The 16,789-nt window shown below is 41.2% G+C and overlaps 1 protein-coding gene across 5 annotated transcripts in view; it reads right to left on the bottom strand.

The window, feature by feature from the left end:
• Positions 1-4,785: 4,785 nt before the first annotated feature.
• Positions 4,786-16,789, bottom strand: part of LOC147886559 (uncharacterized) — a 178,489-nt gene continuing 166,485 nt past the window's right edge. For 4 of the 5 annotated variants that reach the window (XM_087395699.1, XM_087395698.1, XM_087395697.1 and 1 more), the window contains one exon: positions 4,786-5,308. In XM_087395699.1, coding sequence (XP_087251825.1) covers positions 5,108-5,308 — 201 coding nt within the window. In that variant the 3' untranslated portion in view covers positions 4,786-5,107. The remainder of the gene's footprint in view (positions 5,309-16,789) is intronic. The other variant, XM_087395700.1, reaches the window with a different exon arrangement.

The raw sequence follows: 16,789 nt of genomic DNA on the forward strand, positions 1-16,789 counted from the left end.
TGATCTGTAACTATAGATCGGTCAATCCCATTAGTTAACGTTACTCCAATATCTAGATATTGCTTTCATTTCAATTTCTTATTTATGATGATTTGTCCCAATTAATGATGAACTTATAACTTCATCTTTCTAGGGGGACTGGTAGAAGTTCACTTGGAACAATCGCAAGAAAGGCGATGACTGGTTCTACGCATCGGAGGAGGGGTGATGGCTGAGGAGCCCCATGCAGGGCGGCTGTGTCTTCACCATGGCCGTCTCAGACCATACTCCAATCTACTGGAGGTTCTCAATTCCATGCAAGATGAACAGGTCAAACGACATTTTCACCTTTAATTCCAGGCTGCTCACGTCTAAGGACTTTTGTAGGAAGATCTGGAGAGTGTGGATAGAGGCGGCGGAGGGGGTCACAGACCCGACTCAGAGATGAGACTTTGCGATACGCAGAGTTATGACGTTGGTAAAAGACAAAGATAGAGCTGCCAAAGCAACCACGAGAGATCGATTTGCTAGTCTCGGGGTACCAAGAGAAGCACTTCATACAGCCAATTGTGAAGCCCCTAAGGATCGTATCCTCAGTACCTTGCTGGTCGAAGCGGACACGACGCTCCGTCATGAGGAGCTACTTGAGGCAGAAACAACACGCCTGAAAAGTAGACAACTTTGGCTTGCGGTGGGCGACTATCCCTCCAAGGCCTTCTTCCAGTCAATCAAGAGGAATAGGATGCGTGAGAAGATTCACAAGGTGCACGACTCTGAAGGCCGGCTGATTACGGATTTCTGGCACATGCAGAAGTCTTTAAGAAGGAGATAAGTGCAGTAGTGGGTGAAGAGGCCGCCGAGGACGAAGATTGGTGGCAAAACATCAATGAAGCCCTGAAGAACGTTGGTGGCAGACTCCACCTCACACGGTTGGCTTGGAAGAAGCCCTTAATGCTGTAGCGAACGAGAAGGCCACTGGACCTGACAATTTAAATGTAGAGTTTTTCAAAGCCTTCTAGGACGTGATGGGCTCGGACCTCGGACCAGCATGGCAAATGAAGCCGTAGCAAAAGGGACTCTCTCCATGGACGTGAACTCTGGTCTCAAGAAGATATTCCCAAAACGACACGCGAGACTGAAAGTTGGCGGGGACTAGAGGCCCATTATCATGCTCAACACTTCCTACAAAATCTTGGCCATCAGAATCAGAGACATCTGCTCTGCCATCATCCGACAAGGAACAGATAAGGTTCGTGAAAGGTAAGGGCATATATGAGAACATCTTGAATGTAGGCGCGGCACTGGACTACGCAATCTCCTCATCCCAAAAGGTGTTCATGTTCAGTATCGACTTGGAGAAAGCCTATGACACGATAATTTTCCAACATTTGGCAGAGAATGTTTCCAACATCTAGCACCTTGCTAGCAAGGGATGTTATCATCCCTCTCCTTGTGTTCAAACTCCATTTCTCATTTGCAAATCTTTTGGAACTCAAAACGTCACAATCAATCATGTCAAGGCTCCTAAGTCCTCATGATGTCTTCACCTTATATGGAAGCATGGAGTATGAAGGAAAGGTTATTGAGTCTTTCCTTTCAAACATAAGCCATGATATGCATGAAAACATATTTGATATGTGTATCATAGAGCATGATGAAATGGCTATATATGCCCATAAAATGAAAGTTTACTTTCTTTCAATTTAAAGGAGGAAAATAAAAAAATTCATTGAAGAAAAGAATGTGATGAATGAGTTTCCTTATCACATTGTAAAGTGAGAAAGAATCATGTCCATAGTCATGAAGGTTCAAAAGTTGGTTCAAAGATTGATTTGATTTCATTAAAGGTGGGATAATGGAAGAATTTCCTCATGCCACATGGAGATCAAGAGGATGGAAAAGAAATATTTTCATTTCCATTTTTAGCCATGAAAGATTTCAACATGGTCGTGCTCAAGGACAAGGGACCTTGGATTCTATGTAGCCAGGTGGGTCGATGAAGCCTTGCTCTAATATCTATAGGTAGTGCTCTCTATAGAAGTTGAGCTTCACATGAAGGAAACCATATTAATGAAACTGCTTGCAATTGTTTTGCTCTCTTCCTAGGCTGCTTCTACACAGGCTGCTACTCGACCGGAAGAAGATGGAACAAGTAGCGGCATCTAAAATCTTTACACTCATGGCAGTGATGATGGACATGCTCTGGGCCAGCAGATGTCGCACAATTTCAACAAGAAGAAGGTGGATGAATCATGGAATGAGCACAACAGAGGAGGTGAGGGTGGATGAATCAATGAAGTCGGGAAGGCTCCTGAAAAAGCTATAGGCGCTATGGAGATAACAAAGAGACCAGAAATTACGCCATCGTTGGCTATCTCTATGAGCTTCTGCAAAACTAGAAAAACACAGCTCACCATGGCGTACCTCAGAGACAAGGTTAAAGAAAGCACATCAGTAGGGAGTAGCCATAAATCGCGCAAGTCTAATTGCAATTGCTATAGCAACCTCATAGGGAAGATTGTTAGAGTAGGTTTGTACTTTGTCTTCCTCATAGGGAAAATTGTTAGAATAGGTTTATACTTTGTCTTCCTTATAGAACCATGCATCCAAAAAGAGCACTACATGATTATTTGCATATGAATGCGAGAATGTGCAACCCATTTAAAGCTCATACGAAGAGAACTTGGCGCAATAGGTTAAGAAGAGAAGTGTGATCTTAACACAAAAAAATAAGTTATGCAAATCAATGCTTATAAACTATTCAAGGTGTGTTTTCCAACATTGGTCCCTTACAAAATAGGCCTATGAGACCATCTATCTTGTAATATCTAGAGACTATTGGACCAATGAAATGGTTGTGGAGTTTGACTTGTTGGGCTTATCAAGTGGCATTGAATTGGATCTACTTGTTATGTGGACTTTTCATTATATTTATGGAACATATCACCATTAACACAGTTCATGACCATCATCACAGAGATTGTGGTTGCACAAGTCTCACAGGAATTGCCATAGCAACCTAATAGGGAAGAGTCTTAAAACAAGTTTTACAAACCACACGTGTGTAAAGAATACTGCACTATTATTTGCATGACAATGAGAATGGAACACTACAATATTACATTGTATTGCTAGAGGACCAAGCATGTTGTATCGCTCCTAGTAGATGTTGCACCATAGCTCAAGAGAGTCTTCATGTTGCCGTAAGAAGCATTCAGGAGGGTGGACTAATTTTCCCCTTAATTTGGGAATGTGCTTCGATTATCACTACAAACCCTCAAAGTGCTGTTATTGAAAGTTGCTTGCTCTTGAATCGTCTTAACACTAACCTTTGGTAAACACCGTTGCTTTCAAACCTTCCGCACATATTTGTAGGTTTGCCCCTTCACCATAGGTCTTCTTCTATGTTTCCTCTCGAAGACACTTTGAAAACCTTAAGGTCTACCCATTCATAAAAAACTATGTTTCGTGTTGAAGAGAGCTCCAAGTGCATTCGTGACCAGCTTCAAATTATGGAAAGTCCACATCATAAGCAGATCCTATTCATGGGTGAGTACGCTCTTGAAATTGATTAATCAAGATGAACTAGGTTCGTAAGGATGTCATTTGTCCAACAATCTCAAGATATTACAAGATAAATGGCATTTCTCTTGGCTTTCTTTGTAAGGGAACAACTTCAAGAACACATAATCCATGTAACTAGTAACATAGACTAAATTTACGTCTTTAACTGTCAAGTACACACTGTCTTTCTTGCTCTATTTCATCAAGTTGATAAAACTGAATAAGCACTACAATTACAAATTGTAATGGGCTGCACAACACCATTTTACAATTCTTCAATCCTTACATAACTTCTATCTTTACATGTCAGCTTACACTCTTCACTTCGTTTACTAGATCTATGTCATCAAGTTGGCACAACCAAAGGACAAAAGTTATGTGAAGAATCTTTGTATCCATTTTTGTGTTTTCAATTTATAATGTAGGAACAACTCCATAGATTTATTCTAACAAATTTTTTATTGTGCTTTAGTCTCCAAATCCTTTATTTTGCACCAAAAGTGATATGAAGGGTCTTTGTATCCATCATTGTGTTTTCAACTTATAAGGGAGGAACAACTCAATAGATTTATTCTAAGAACATTCTTCAATAGTTTTCCAATATCATATTGTTTGTGAAGCAAGATTCTGTTGGCGTAATTTAAAAATTTGAACGCCTAGCTTGCTTGTTATGTGGCCACGTCTCATTTTGGCTCATTAATTCTTGATAATAGAATTCTCTCTATGTTGGAAGACAATGCCAATGGCCATCATGATCATGTTTTGTAAGAGTCTATAATCCAATAAGCTTCCCTCGTAACATCAAGTTATTTATTTATATATGTTTCATCCAAAAAGACATGTCTTGAATTTACCTCATATTTGGTTTGTTTGAGCTTTCTTTTATCATTAGAGGCTTTATGGAATAGTGTTTTTATGGTAGGCCAATGTTGAAAATATGTTTGGACTTCGGTGCTATACTTTTACCAAAAAGGACATGTCAATTTATTTTATTAAACCTAAAATGACATGTTGGCATTTACTTCTCCAACATCAAGCACATAATATCCACATCATTGCAATCTCCTAGGTGTCATTTCACTGACATTTCAGCGTTTTAGGAATGCAACAATGAGCTTGGTTATTAAAGATATCTACATATATGAAGAGGTGGGTAAGTTTTTAACATTTATTGGAACTTTATAAGAATTTGACCAACTTTTTCTTTACCTACTCCCATATATAATCATTATGGCTGAGTTCAAGAATCTGCCGACAAGCCGAGGGAGTACTGGTGTATGTTTTCTTTTACATGACAGAGAAGAATCTTTGTGCCCCCCACAAAAAATGCTCCTCACCTATTAAACTGAGAAATTTTGTGTGCAAAATGCCCCTTTGGGATAGTCCCCGCACATTGAAAACAAGAAGCTAATATGGTGACACCCTGATAACGAGTGAACTATATCATATTGAGCCGCCTTTTTTTATATGCGCAGAGGACACAAAACCTACAGCTTAACCTTCCACAAATAAACAGATTTGTAACTTGAAACACGGAGTAGCAGGTGGTTGATCGTTGCATGAGTTAAAATTGTCCACGGGCACTTGCTACAGACCCCCTAATTCGGTTGTCAGCATGGAACAACAAGGAAGCCACACGACTAACCTCAGTAGGAGTCACTGCTTCAATGAATTCATTTTCTCTGAAAAGATTCCTACAAGTGCCAGTTGTAGCCTCATATTTACAGAGAAGCTTTGCCATACCTTCGTTGCTCCCAAACAACTCCTGAAGAGACAGAAAAAGCATCAGTAAAAACTGAATTAGCACAATCAACAGCAAGAAACGGTGTGGATATATAAGAGAGCAGAGAACAATTTTAAGGTCAGAATATCCCTTCGCTTAGACCACTTTTCCTTCCCAACGATATGCTCTTATGCTTCACAAAAGCACAAAGAAAACAATAAACCAACAATGTGCTCTCAAAAGCAACATTCTTTAAAAGATAAGAGAGTGACAATATAAACTGTGCCTTGGTTCCACAGATCTTGTCAATCAGTCAATGCAAGCAAATGCAGAGAAAAACAGCCTGCAGAATGCTTGACTATGATTATCAAAGCAACGTAAAGAGAAACAACATGAAAAGGCATAATGTATGAATAACCAGGCTGATGGAGAACAGTGCCAATCTATGCGTTGTACATCTATGGAGATTAGAAAATCTGCCAGATATCTGCACTTGATGCAAAAATTAATATTTCCATCTTCATCGATTATACTGTAGAAAGAAAGAAAGTTATTAAAGTCTTCAAAAGACCGGCATGTCTATCAGACTGAAAGAAACTAGATACAATCAGCTGAATGGGTGGAGCCCTCTAAGCAAGCATCTGGACCCAAGGCAAATACAATTAAAAACACTAGTACAAAATGTCTGAGCCCATGGAGAGGATGGCAACTGAAGTGTGGCAACCTTATGGTGGTCCTCTATATGCTGTAGAGGAACTAAGTCCACAGGTGATAAGGAAAAAAAAGGAAAGACAACCAAGAATTATGTACTTCACCACGTCAGATAGGTGAGACTTCATAGGGATCAGCTGCAATGTGGGCTCGTAGATGATGAGCTTATGAACCAGATTCCAGAGTATGTGTCTTTGTACTAGGCATCGAGACAAACCCCCACAAAAAAAACTGACTGAACATGGATCACACAGACTCAAAGAGAGCCAAAAGACTACACAGCCCGAAACAGACAAACTTAGAACTGAACTTCCCCCCAAAACTCAGAGAACAGTCAGCCTCAGAATACTATAAGCCCACAGCCCACACTCCTAAGCTTCCATCAAGGACAACAGCTTGTAACTCCCACAAAGCTGCAACAGCGCCACCTCCTCTCCTTCTCTATCAGTACCCAGGAATCTCCCACGATCAAATCAGCATAAATCACAACCATGTCAAAGAGGCTTCCAATTCCTTTAGAATAGCTTTTCTTCCCTCACAAAGCAGAAAATCAATGATTGACGAACATCTGCAGCAAGCATCAATCTCACGTTCTTCCACGAAGAGTGCCCAGCTCCTTTAGGACAACCATCATCGATGAAGGTCACGTTCCATTTTACCTTAGCCTGCAATTCCTTCGTCCAACTATCTCTTTGCATACGGAGTTCATGAAGTCTCTGTCGCTGAGGATACTCCATGCTGCATAGTAGCGATACCACTCCCTCTTCTCTTTCTTCACAAGAACCACAGCCTCTCTTTCTTTGTTGTTCACAGCGCATGCTCTGTCATTCGAGATATTCTGCCCAAGCCTCCATGGTAGTAGCGACGCTTCCCCACAGAATTGAGAACCCACCGTGCTTTATGTTTATCCGTCGCCCAAAGTCCTTTCCCCAGCCCGCATCATCTACTACAGCCAAGTCTTTACACAGTATGCGCTGACTGTACCACAGAGCTCGTCATCACGGAGCACCTGGAATCCATCTATGCCAAGCATGCAGTCGAAATTCCTCATCCCGTCACGTACGTAGACCTTCACGCAGCCTTTCGCTTATGCACACACTCTCTTTCATCTACCAGACCCTCCCCTTGCATCGTAGATCCTTCCAGCGTCAAACCAAATCAGCTCCCAGCTGCCATCTTCACGTAGCTCCAGCTCACAGTCCAGAAGCTCCGCTTCATCCTTTCACGTAGCCACCTTGCATGTGCAGGATGCCTTCCCAATCAGTCCAGCCACCTCAGCCTAATTTGCCACCTCATCAGTGACATTTTACCACTGCCATTTAAAAAATGCAAATATCCCCCAAAGGCACATTAAATGCACATTTTGGACCTTTAGTCACACAATTCCCACACACATTAGCATGCACATTAAAGCTTGCATGCACCCGTGTACACACACATGAAAAGCCCCTTGACGTGGGCACCAAAACATGTCAAATTCCCGTAGCATGCATTTGCACATTGACTCAAAATAGTAAAATAAAGAAACCCTTCATGACTTGATTTACATGACCCCAAAAACATTTCCTTGACCACACACTAGACACCCTTGCTCTGGAAGTCTGGTACAACCACATTGCATTTCATCATTTCCCATGAAGTCCCTGCAAAACATACTTTATTGTCTAAAAAAACTATACATTAGTCCATCATGCTTGTGAAAGAAAAGTCCACAAATGCCAAAAGCCCACACCTACCCTAGATGTGTACAACATTGTGCCCTATATACAGTGCTCAAAAACTTGATACAGATTTTGTCCTATCATTTTGCCCCATCCCCAAGTCTGCAGACATTCATGTCTTGTATATAAGATTTGCATTTCTTCAGAGATATCCTCATCCATGAGGTCTTCCGGCTTGTCTGGTTTCATCACAGTAGGTCCACAGCTGCCCACACTCATGATCCTATGAAAGTATTTCTTTAGTCTGAAGCCATTGACTCTATTCTTATGCTGCTAACCATCCAAATTCTCAAGTTGATATGAGCCATTTTTTTATTTCTTTGTCACATGAAAAGGTCCATCCCATTTGATCACAAATTTCTTCTTGAAGGTAGAATCCAGACTACTATTGTATCTCAAAACTAGATCACCCTCCTTGATTTTCTTATCCCTGAATTTCCTGTTTCCTCTCTTCTGATTCTCATCTTGAATTAAAGCATAATGTTCCACCGCCTTTTGTCTATCTAGTTGTGCTTCTTGCGAATCCAATAACCGGTTCTGGAAAGTAAAATTTGAATCCTCGTTTATCTTCATTAACATCTGTAATGCAGGAATTTCTACTTCCAAGGGTAATAGAGCTTCTTTCCCGTAAACAAGATGAAATGGTGAAAACTGGGTGCCTTCTTTTACTGCAACTCTATAAGCCCATAAAGCCCAGTGCAAAGCAAGGTCCTACTCCTTCTCATGTGTTCTCATGATCTTTCCCATGATATTAGTACACACACCATTAAATTTTTCATTCATCCCATTACATTGGGGTAACAGGGACTTGCATATCTGTGTTTAATCTTCAGCTTTCCACATAATAAATCCATCAGTTCACTCCTGAAACCTGGACCTCTATCAGAAAGCAACTCCAGTGGTACACCAAATCTACAGCAAATATCCTCATACACAAATTTACATACAGATTTTGCATTGACAGCCCAAACTGCTTGTGCTTCAGCCCATCTCGTCAAATAATCCACAGCTGTCAGCACATAACAATTTTCCCTGGCTGTCATGGGTAGAGGACCGATGGCATCTATTCCCCATTTCTCAAAAATATTATAAGCAAGCATGATATTTCTGAGTTCTGGATGTAAGATCCTCTTACTCATCTACTGACACTGTAGGCATGACTTGCACCAATGTCTTATGTCTCTCTGGAGGGATGGCCACACATACCCTTCTATAAGTATTTTCCTCAGCATGATTTTGAAAGCAAAATGTCCTCCACATACTCCCTCATGATTAGCTTGTAGAATATGAAAAACTTCCTCATGCCAGGGAATTCTTCTGAGCACCAGATCAGCCCCTTTCATGTAAAGAACATCATCTATCAGACAATTTCTTTGTTTCGGAACTTCTTCAAGCACTTTACTAGTTAACAGGAAGCTTTCCTCAGCTTATCCATCTCTTCAAATGAACATGCTTAACCTTCCAGACACCTAAAATTTGCTTCACAACCAACAGAGCATCTCCCTTAATCATGAGTCTCTTAATACCCAGACTAATGCATACTTTCAAACCTTCGAAGAGGGCTGCATATTCAGCTTCATTATTACTGCTGGCTTCGAGCTGAATTCCCATTTTCTGAATCTCCTTTCCTCCAGGATCATAAATGACAATTCCTCCTGTACTTTTATTCAAACTTTTTTTGTAAGATCCATCAAAGTGTAAAACAAATGCATCCTCTAGTACTTTTTCTTCATTCATGTCAGTGTTCTTCTCCACATCTTCAACTAAAATAGGTCCTTCCTTATAGGTGAGGAGATCAGCCAAGGAAGCTCTGGTAGAGTTCTCAACCAAGAAGGTAAAAGAGTACTCCTGTAACTCTAGTATCCATTTAATCATGCTCCTCGAGATGTTTGTACTATTCAACATATGAGGTAGTAGTGAACATGAGGTGAGAACCACAAAAGGTTTGGACAAGAGATAAGACCGAAATCTCCTACAGGCATACAAGAGGCTAGCCAGGACCAATTCAGCCACTGAATACTTCTACTTCATAGGGGCCCAACTGTTCTTTGAACCATAAGTGACAAGGACATGCTTTTACTATCTCAATTCTTGGAATGACTTCAACTGTGCTTTGGACCATTTTTACTTATGTTTAGAGCATGGTCGCCCATTTTAGGCTATCAAGCCACACTTCAACATATCCAAGAAGGATGCTGCTTTCGTAACCCTGATCCAAATTTTGTGGGCCTAGCTATCAAAAATCTCTCTACCATTCTGGCGCCCATTAATTTTGTGGATGATGGACCTGTATGTCTTATATGCCAAGATCGTTTTGATTCGACACCAGTTATTATGCTCTCCCATGTCACCATTAGTTTCACCTGGATTGCCTTGTAAACACTTTAAAGGTTAAGAGTACATGTCCAGCTTGTAATGCTCCTCCTATCTTGACAATTTTATGATACTCTTGGCATTAGAGCAACATTTTCATCTGATCCTTGGTTGCGCAGACTATAATATGTTGGGACTCCTTATGCCATTACATATGGACATATAGATACAATGCTTGAAATTGTGTCTCGTAAACTATTTCAATGTCCCTTTAACAAAGTAGGGCTTGATTGCATCTCAAGATCAATGAGGTCAAGTCTATTCTCTGTCACTGGTAAGATCATGGTGTTCCATGCCACAATCTTTTTTTTTTTTTTGGGTGAGAACAAAGCTGTAAAATAATTACATTCACAGTTACTTCAAAAACGAAGTAACTACTACTCAACTAAAGATCTCAGTATAAGCTGTATACACATCCTGATCAATCAAACGAGTCTGAACACAATCGTAGAATGATTGCTGTAGAGATCGTTTGAAAAAAAGAAAGGATGAAAATAGTGGATCACCAAAGACTCTATGATTTCTATCCATCCATAAAGTCCATAGTGTCCAGTAGCGCACCTGTCTCGCTGGATGAAAACCAAACAACCAGAAAAATCTGCCAAAAGTAACAGTAGGAAATCTCGCTCGAAGCCTCTATCGGATGAGAGCGATGAAATCACAAGTATGTGGACAGAACCAAAAAATGTGAAGCACAAATTCAGTAGAGTGCTGGCATCTGTGATAAACAGCCGGAGCAATATGTCAGTGTGCGAGTAACTGGCCAGATGGAAAAATGCCAAAGAGAACTCGCCAAAGGAAAAGCTGTTGCCGAAGAGGGACTTTGTAATGCCAAAGGATATGTAGCCTTTTTCTCCACCACTTCATTGGGCGATCCATATGCCAAACAGTATTTGCTCTATGAGAAATCCAAGGCGGAGGTAATAACACTTTATACAGAGATGACACTGTGATATGTGAGAGCTTCAAAGCACGGGCGTATGAGGAAGAAGAGCGTAAAATCTAATCCTCAAGCCTATTCTGAAGTTCCAAACGAGGTACTGGCAAGTACGGTTGAAGCATTGCTAAAATCCTATGCCATAAAGGACGATAATGAGCTCCCAAGCCGTATTTGCTAGCAGCCATAGAAAAGGATAAAATTGTGTCATCATCCTGAAGTACATCCGCCACAGATGAAATGCCTTTGAAGGAGAGAAAATAAGAACGTCTAGGTTCTTGTATGGCCAAAGGAGGGTGGAATACTTTTGACCCAAAAATATTCTCAGCCCTCAAAGAGTTTCCCGACAGAGAATCTCTGCCATGCCATTCCAAGTGGGATAAGATATGTTTCCAATCAAGAAGCAGGCGAGAGACAAATGGGCACCCTCTGATCTTGCCTTGGATAGAGCCAAATAAGAAATCCCACTGAGTAGGCTGCCAATGCCCAAAGGCAGAGGTATGAATATGTAATAAGAAAGAACGGATCATGAAAGCCCAAGGCTGATCTCCTTGCATAAACTGTATCATCATTTTCCCTCTGTGAGCAAGTAAATGCATTTGAATATTGAGAATATTCAGACCCCCGTGAATCTTTGGAGAATAGAGACGATGCATAGAGAGTAATCTGAGACTTTTCTTGCCATTTTTTGAACACCAGAAAATTTCCATGATAGCTGACATGAAAGAAGCCAGATCTGCTTTAGTGAACATAGTGAGAGGCAGATAAAATTGTATGTATGCTATCAAAATGGATTGCGTAATTCGCAAGCGAACATGTAATGGCCAAGTTGCAAGCTTCCATTATTCAAGTTTTGCCCTTAACTTTGTTAACACCCAATCAGTTTGTTGGGAACAGGTGAGTCCCCAACCTAGAGGATAACCAAGGTGTCGAATGAATTGAGAAGTGGGGACAATTTCCCCAGGCCACAGAAGGCTGTGCCATTCCTGTGCATGCAACGGCAACAATTTTGATTTTTGAAAATTGACCCGAAGACCAACAGCCAATCCATTTGTAGATAGAGCCTGCATAATCATGGACAGATCAGCCCGAGTATTTTTTGGAGTAAAGAATGAATCATCAACATATGCCTGAGCGATCATGCCATGACTGCCAGGAATCTCCAAACCGTGCAACTGGTTAGTGTCCAAAAGGTGGTCCAGATATTGAAGCATTGGATGAGTGGCTATGGCAAAAAGTAAAGCACTTAGGGGACATCCTTGCCTAACAGAACAGCCAAGAGTCCAAGATTGAGAAATATCCCCTGAAAGTATGCAAGCAGCTTTACTATCTTGATATAGCCAAGTGATGAGTTGCTGCATTTTTGTGCCAAATCCCAATGGCTACATAGTCAATGAAATAAAATCCCACTGAATAGTATCAAAGGCTTTGGCAATATCAACTTGCAATAACAAAACATCCTGCTGCGTGTATTTGGCATATTGAATTCCAACATGAGCATTAGCAATGTTATCTGTGATAGGCCTACGCGGGACAAAGCCATATTGGAAAGGATGCAACCCATCATGTAAAAACCCCGTTAGCCGGTCAACAATCATTTTGGTAGTGATTTTGTAAATGACTGGCATAAGAGTGATAAGAGTGATAGGTCTCCAGTCTGCCAAAGACTCACAAATTTGCTTTTTTGGAAGGAGTTTAACAAGACCTCTCTTCCATGTATCTGGCATTTTCTGATTTTGCCATGCAGCATTTACCATATGTAGCAATGTATGCTTCAAAATAGGCCAATATTCGAGAAAAAACTCGACTGTTAAACCATCCCATCCTGGAGATTTCCATCTGCCATAGGATTTGATTGCATCTGCCAGTTCCCTCTCAGTAAAGGATTCCTCCAATTCCAAAGCTTGAGTAGTGGAAATAATAGGAGAAACATGTTGCAACAGTAAATTTCGTGCAAGCAAAACCTGTTGTGAGGGAGGAACTGCAGAACCAAATTGCTGAGAGAAATGATGCACACAAACAGAAGCAAGCTGTGACCGTGAGGTGGTCCATGATCCATCAGGCATAAGCACCCTGCAAATTTCTGTTTTGAGTCTCGTCTGATGTAAACTTTTGAAAAATTCTTTGAAAGAGCAACCTTTATCTGTAAAGGCTCTTTGTCTTGCTCTAGTCTCCCATTTGGCCAGTTTCCTGTAATCATTTAATTTAAGACAATGTCTAGCCTGGCATAGTGTTGTTTGCTCATGCATGGACAACGAACGATGATGGATGAGTTCAGTGAGGTCTTGACAAGCGGATTTGGCCTGAGCAATGGTTTCCCTCAGAGTCTTCATGTAAGACTTGCCATAAGCTCGAATCACAACTTGCATTTTGGAAATAAAAGAATCCCAGGCATCATCAATATGAGTATGGCTGCTAGAGGACAGACAATGAGATGCTTCAGTAACCATTGCCTTGAAATCAGCATGTTGCAAATAGCTATTGTTTATGATTAGATGTCTCCTTTGTGGCAATCTATCATCTGGCATATCATGAAAGGATAACCACAACCAGAGAGGTGCATGGTCTGAATGCACAAAGGCATAGTCAATCCACATTTTACATGTAAAATCCCCATTTTGTTGTGGAGCTACACTATACCATCGATCCAGACGTGCCTGATAAGAAGAAAGGGCATTATGTTGAAATGTGTAGCCAGGTGACAAAGGCTGCAATTCTTTCCAAAGGTCAACCAAATCCAGATGCAATAGTAATTGAGACCATGCATGCCTTTCAGGAGTTAACATATGGTCATGTCTGGAGGTGTTGTCACCCTGTTGTGGAGCATTATTGAAATCCCCACACATATAGACATGATATCTCCATGGATATTGTTGCATGGCATCCCAAATTGCAGTTCTTTCTCTAGAGGACTGAGGTGCATAAACAGAAGCAAATTCAAACACCTCTCCTCGAATAATGCATTGAAGAACAAGCCATCTGCCTTTGTTGTCATTTAAAGCGATAACTGGTTGAAGCTCATGTTTGATCAAAAGGACTACCCCTGAGAAAGAGTGCTCCCCAGCATAGAAAATATCATAACCACACTAGTGTCCTGTCTTTCCTGCATAGACGTGTTGGTTGCATTCTTGTAATGCCACTATGTCAGGCTGAAATCTATGGATGTACAGCCACACAGATTTCCATTTCCTACTGTCACACATCCCCTGGACATTGAGTGTAAAACATTTGATATGAGCAGTCATATTTACAGATATTTATAGTAATATAACAACTATGTACATATCATGAAAGGATAACCACAACCAGAGAGGTGCATGGTCTGAATGCACAAAGGCATAGTCAATCCACATTTTACATGTAAAATCCCCATTTTGTTGTGGAGCTACACTATACCATCGATCCAGACGTGCCTGATAAGAAGAAAGGGCATTATGTTGAAATGTGTAGCCAGGTGACAAAGGCTGCAATTCTTTCCAAAGGTCAACCAAATCCAGATGCAATAGTAATTGAGACCATGCATGCCTTTCAGGAGTTAACATATGGTCATGTCTGGAGGTGTTGTCACCCTGTTGTGGAGCATTATTGAAATCCCCACACATATAGGCATGATATCTCCATGGATATTGTTGCATGGCATCCCAAATTGCAGTTCTTTCTCTAGAGGACTGAGGTGCATAAACAGAAGCAAATTCAAACACCTCTCCTCAAATAATGCATTGAAGAACAAGCCATCTGCCTTTGTTGTCATTTAAAGCGATAACTGGTTGAAGCTCATGTTTGATCAAAAGGACTACCCCTGAGAAAGAGTGCTCCCCAGCATAGCAAATATCATAACCACACTAGTGTCCTGTCTTTCCTGCATAGACGTGTTGGTTGCATTCTTGTAATGCCACTATGTCAGGCTGAAATCTATGGATGTACAGCCACACAAATTTCCATTTCCTACTGTCACACATCCCCTGGACATTGAGTGTAAAACATTTGATATGAGCAGTCATATTTACATATATTTATAGTAATATAACAACTATGTACAGCAGCAAAATTTATGGTGTCAGCCTTGCATTTCTATCTCAAGGTCAAGGCCTCTCCCTGAGAAGAAGTAGCCACCTGAGGAGTAGACAGCAAAGCAGCAACCTCTTCTTCAGGGAAGAGTGTTCTGCTAGCTGTTACTGCAGCCCATGTAATCCCAATTCCTGTATTTACCTCTGGGGTATTTCCACTAGTAGACGCACCATTCCAAGTGCGGGGGGATGGAATTCTTCGAGCAGAAATAAATTTTCTCGGACTTTGCCATCCATCAGTTGGAGGTTTCTGTCCTTTAGTCAAGGGTTGAATAGTAGGAGGTGAATGTGAAAAAACATTTCCATTTGAAACCACTAAAGCTTTGCCTTTATCCTGACTTCCAGAAGGCTGTCTACTACCTTTGTTTTTATTTGCAACTGAAGTAGGAGCATCCTTAGTAGGTATTTGAACCGGCAAAGTGGTATGAGGCATTTTATGCTGATTTATTGGACACTGTGAAGCCATGTGTCCAAATTTTTTGCACTCAAAACAAGCCCCTACAAATAATCCCCATTTGAGTTTATAAAAAGCACTTCCCATGTCCACATTATTTACCGTGACTAAATAAGAGTTTGGTGTGGGATTATCAGTATCCCAGAGAATGCAAAATCTGTTCGAGTTGCCATTTGGCTGTGGTGGGCAGACCACTTTACCTAAAGATGCTGCAATTTTAGGCAAGAGTGAGGCCATACATTGTGGAAAGTCGACAACTTCAACCCAAACCGGGCATCTGTGTCGGATTAAAGCCTGAAAATCCCTTGTGGGAGACCATGGCAATACATGCACCATTTGCTGCCCATAAAAGAGAGGTGAATGTTCCAAAAGCATTTGTCTGTGTATTTCATCCACCATAATAACCTCAAAAAAGCCCCTGGCTGCATAGTGGACTTTACGAACAAATGAGCCAGCCAGCGTGCGTGTCAACTAGTTACCTACCTCTGCGGCAGGGGGCATCCGACCTGGGAAAAATAATATGACTCCATTCTTAGCATATTCTCTGATTGGATCCACTATTTCATCTACCTCAACCATGAGGCTAACTGAAGGAACCGAGTCTTTCCACTCTTTCCTCGTGTCTGCAAATCCTTCATGCATGACATCATATACCAATTGGGCCTCAAGAGTATCATGCATCGGGTCATGCTGACCCTCAACCTGCTTTTGCTTCATGCAGTGAATTGAACGCTCCTTTTGAAACGTTTTTTCATAGGAATATTCAGCCATAGCTTTGTAAGAGATGGAACTCCGGAATGAAGTACCTGTAAAAGGGTAGTGGAAGCAAAAAAACCAGTCCCAAAGAAATATCCATAGGAAGCCCACAAAGAAGAGAAAAAGAGTATATTGGTAAGGAGATAGAAGGGAAAGAGGGATGTAGAGGTCGAGTGAAGATAGTAAACAGTCTTGTAGAGGAAAAAGAGAGAGAAAAACAGTAAAAAAACCCCAGATGAACTATATTTCAGAGGAAAAGGTAAGATTTTGGCGATGGGAAAGATGCAGTAGACCCAGGGACTGAAGAGGGGAGAAACGGGAGCGAAGGCCGTAGCTATAGTCCAGAGGCAGAACCCTGCATGGAAAACAGTCCAGGAGCTGGGTATGAGTTGAGAGCAGCAGATTGCAACAGACGAAAGTGGTCCGTATAGGCTGTACAGCTGTACGGAAATCTGACGGGCTGTACAGTGGCTGACGACTGCTCCAAAGAGCCGATTTCAGGGC

This window comes from Dipteris shenzhenensis, chromosome 24 (assembly GCF_047967505.1).
Source record: "Dipteris shenzhenensis isolate YYH24624 ecotype China chromosome 24, Dip_SZ_1.0, whole genome shotgun sequence".
NCBI classification, from domain to species: domain Eukaryota; kingdom Viridiplantae; phylum Streptophyta; class Polypodiopsida; order Gleicheniales; family Dipteridaceae; genus Dipteris; species Dipteris shenzhenensis.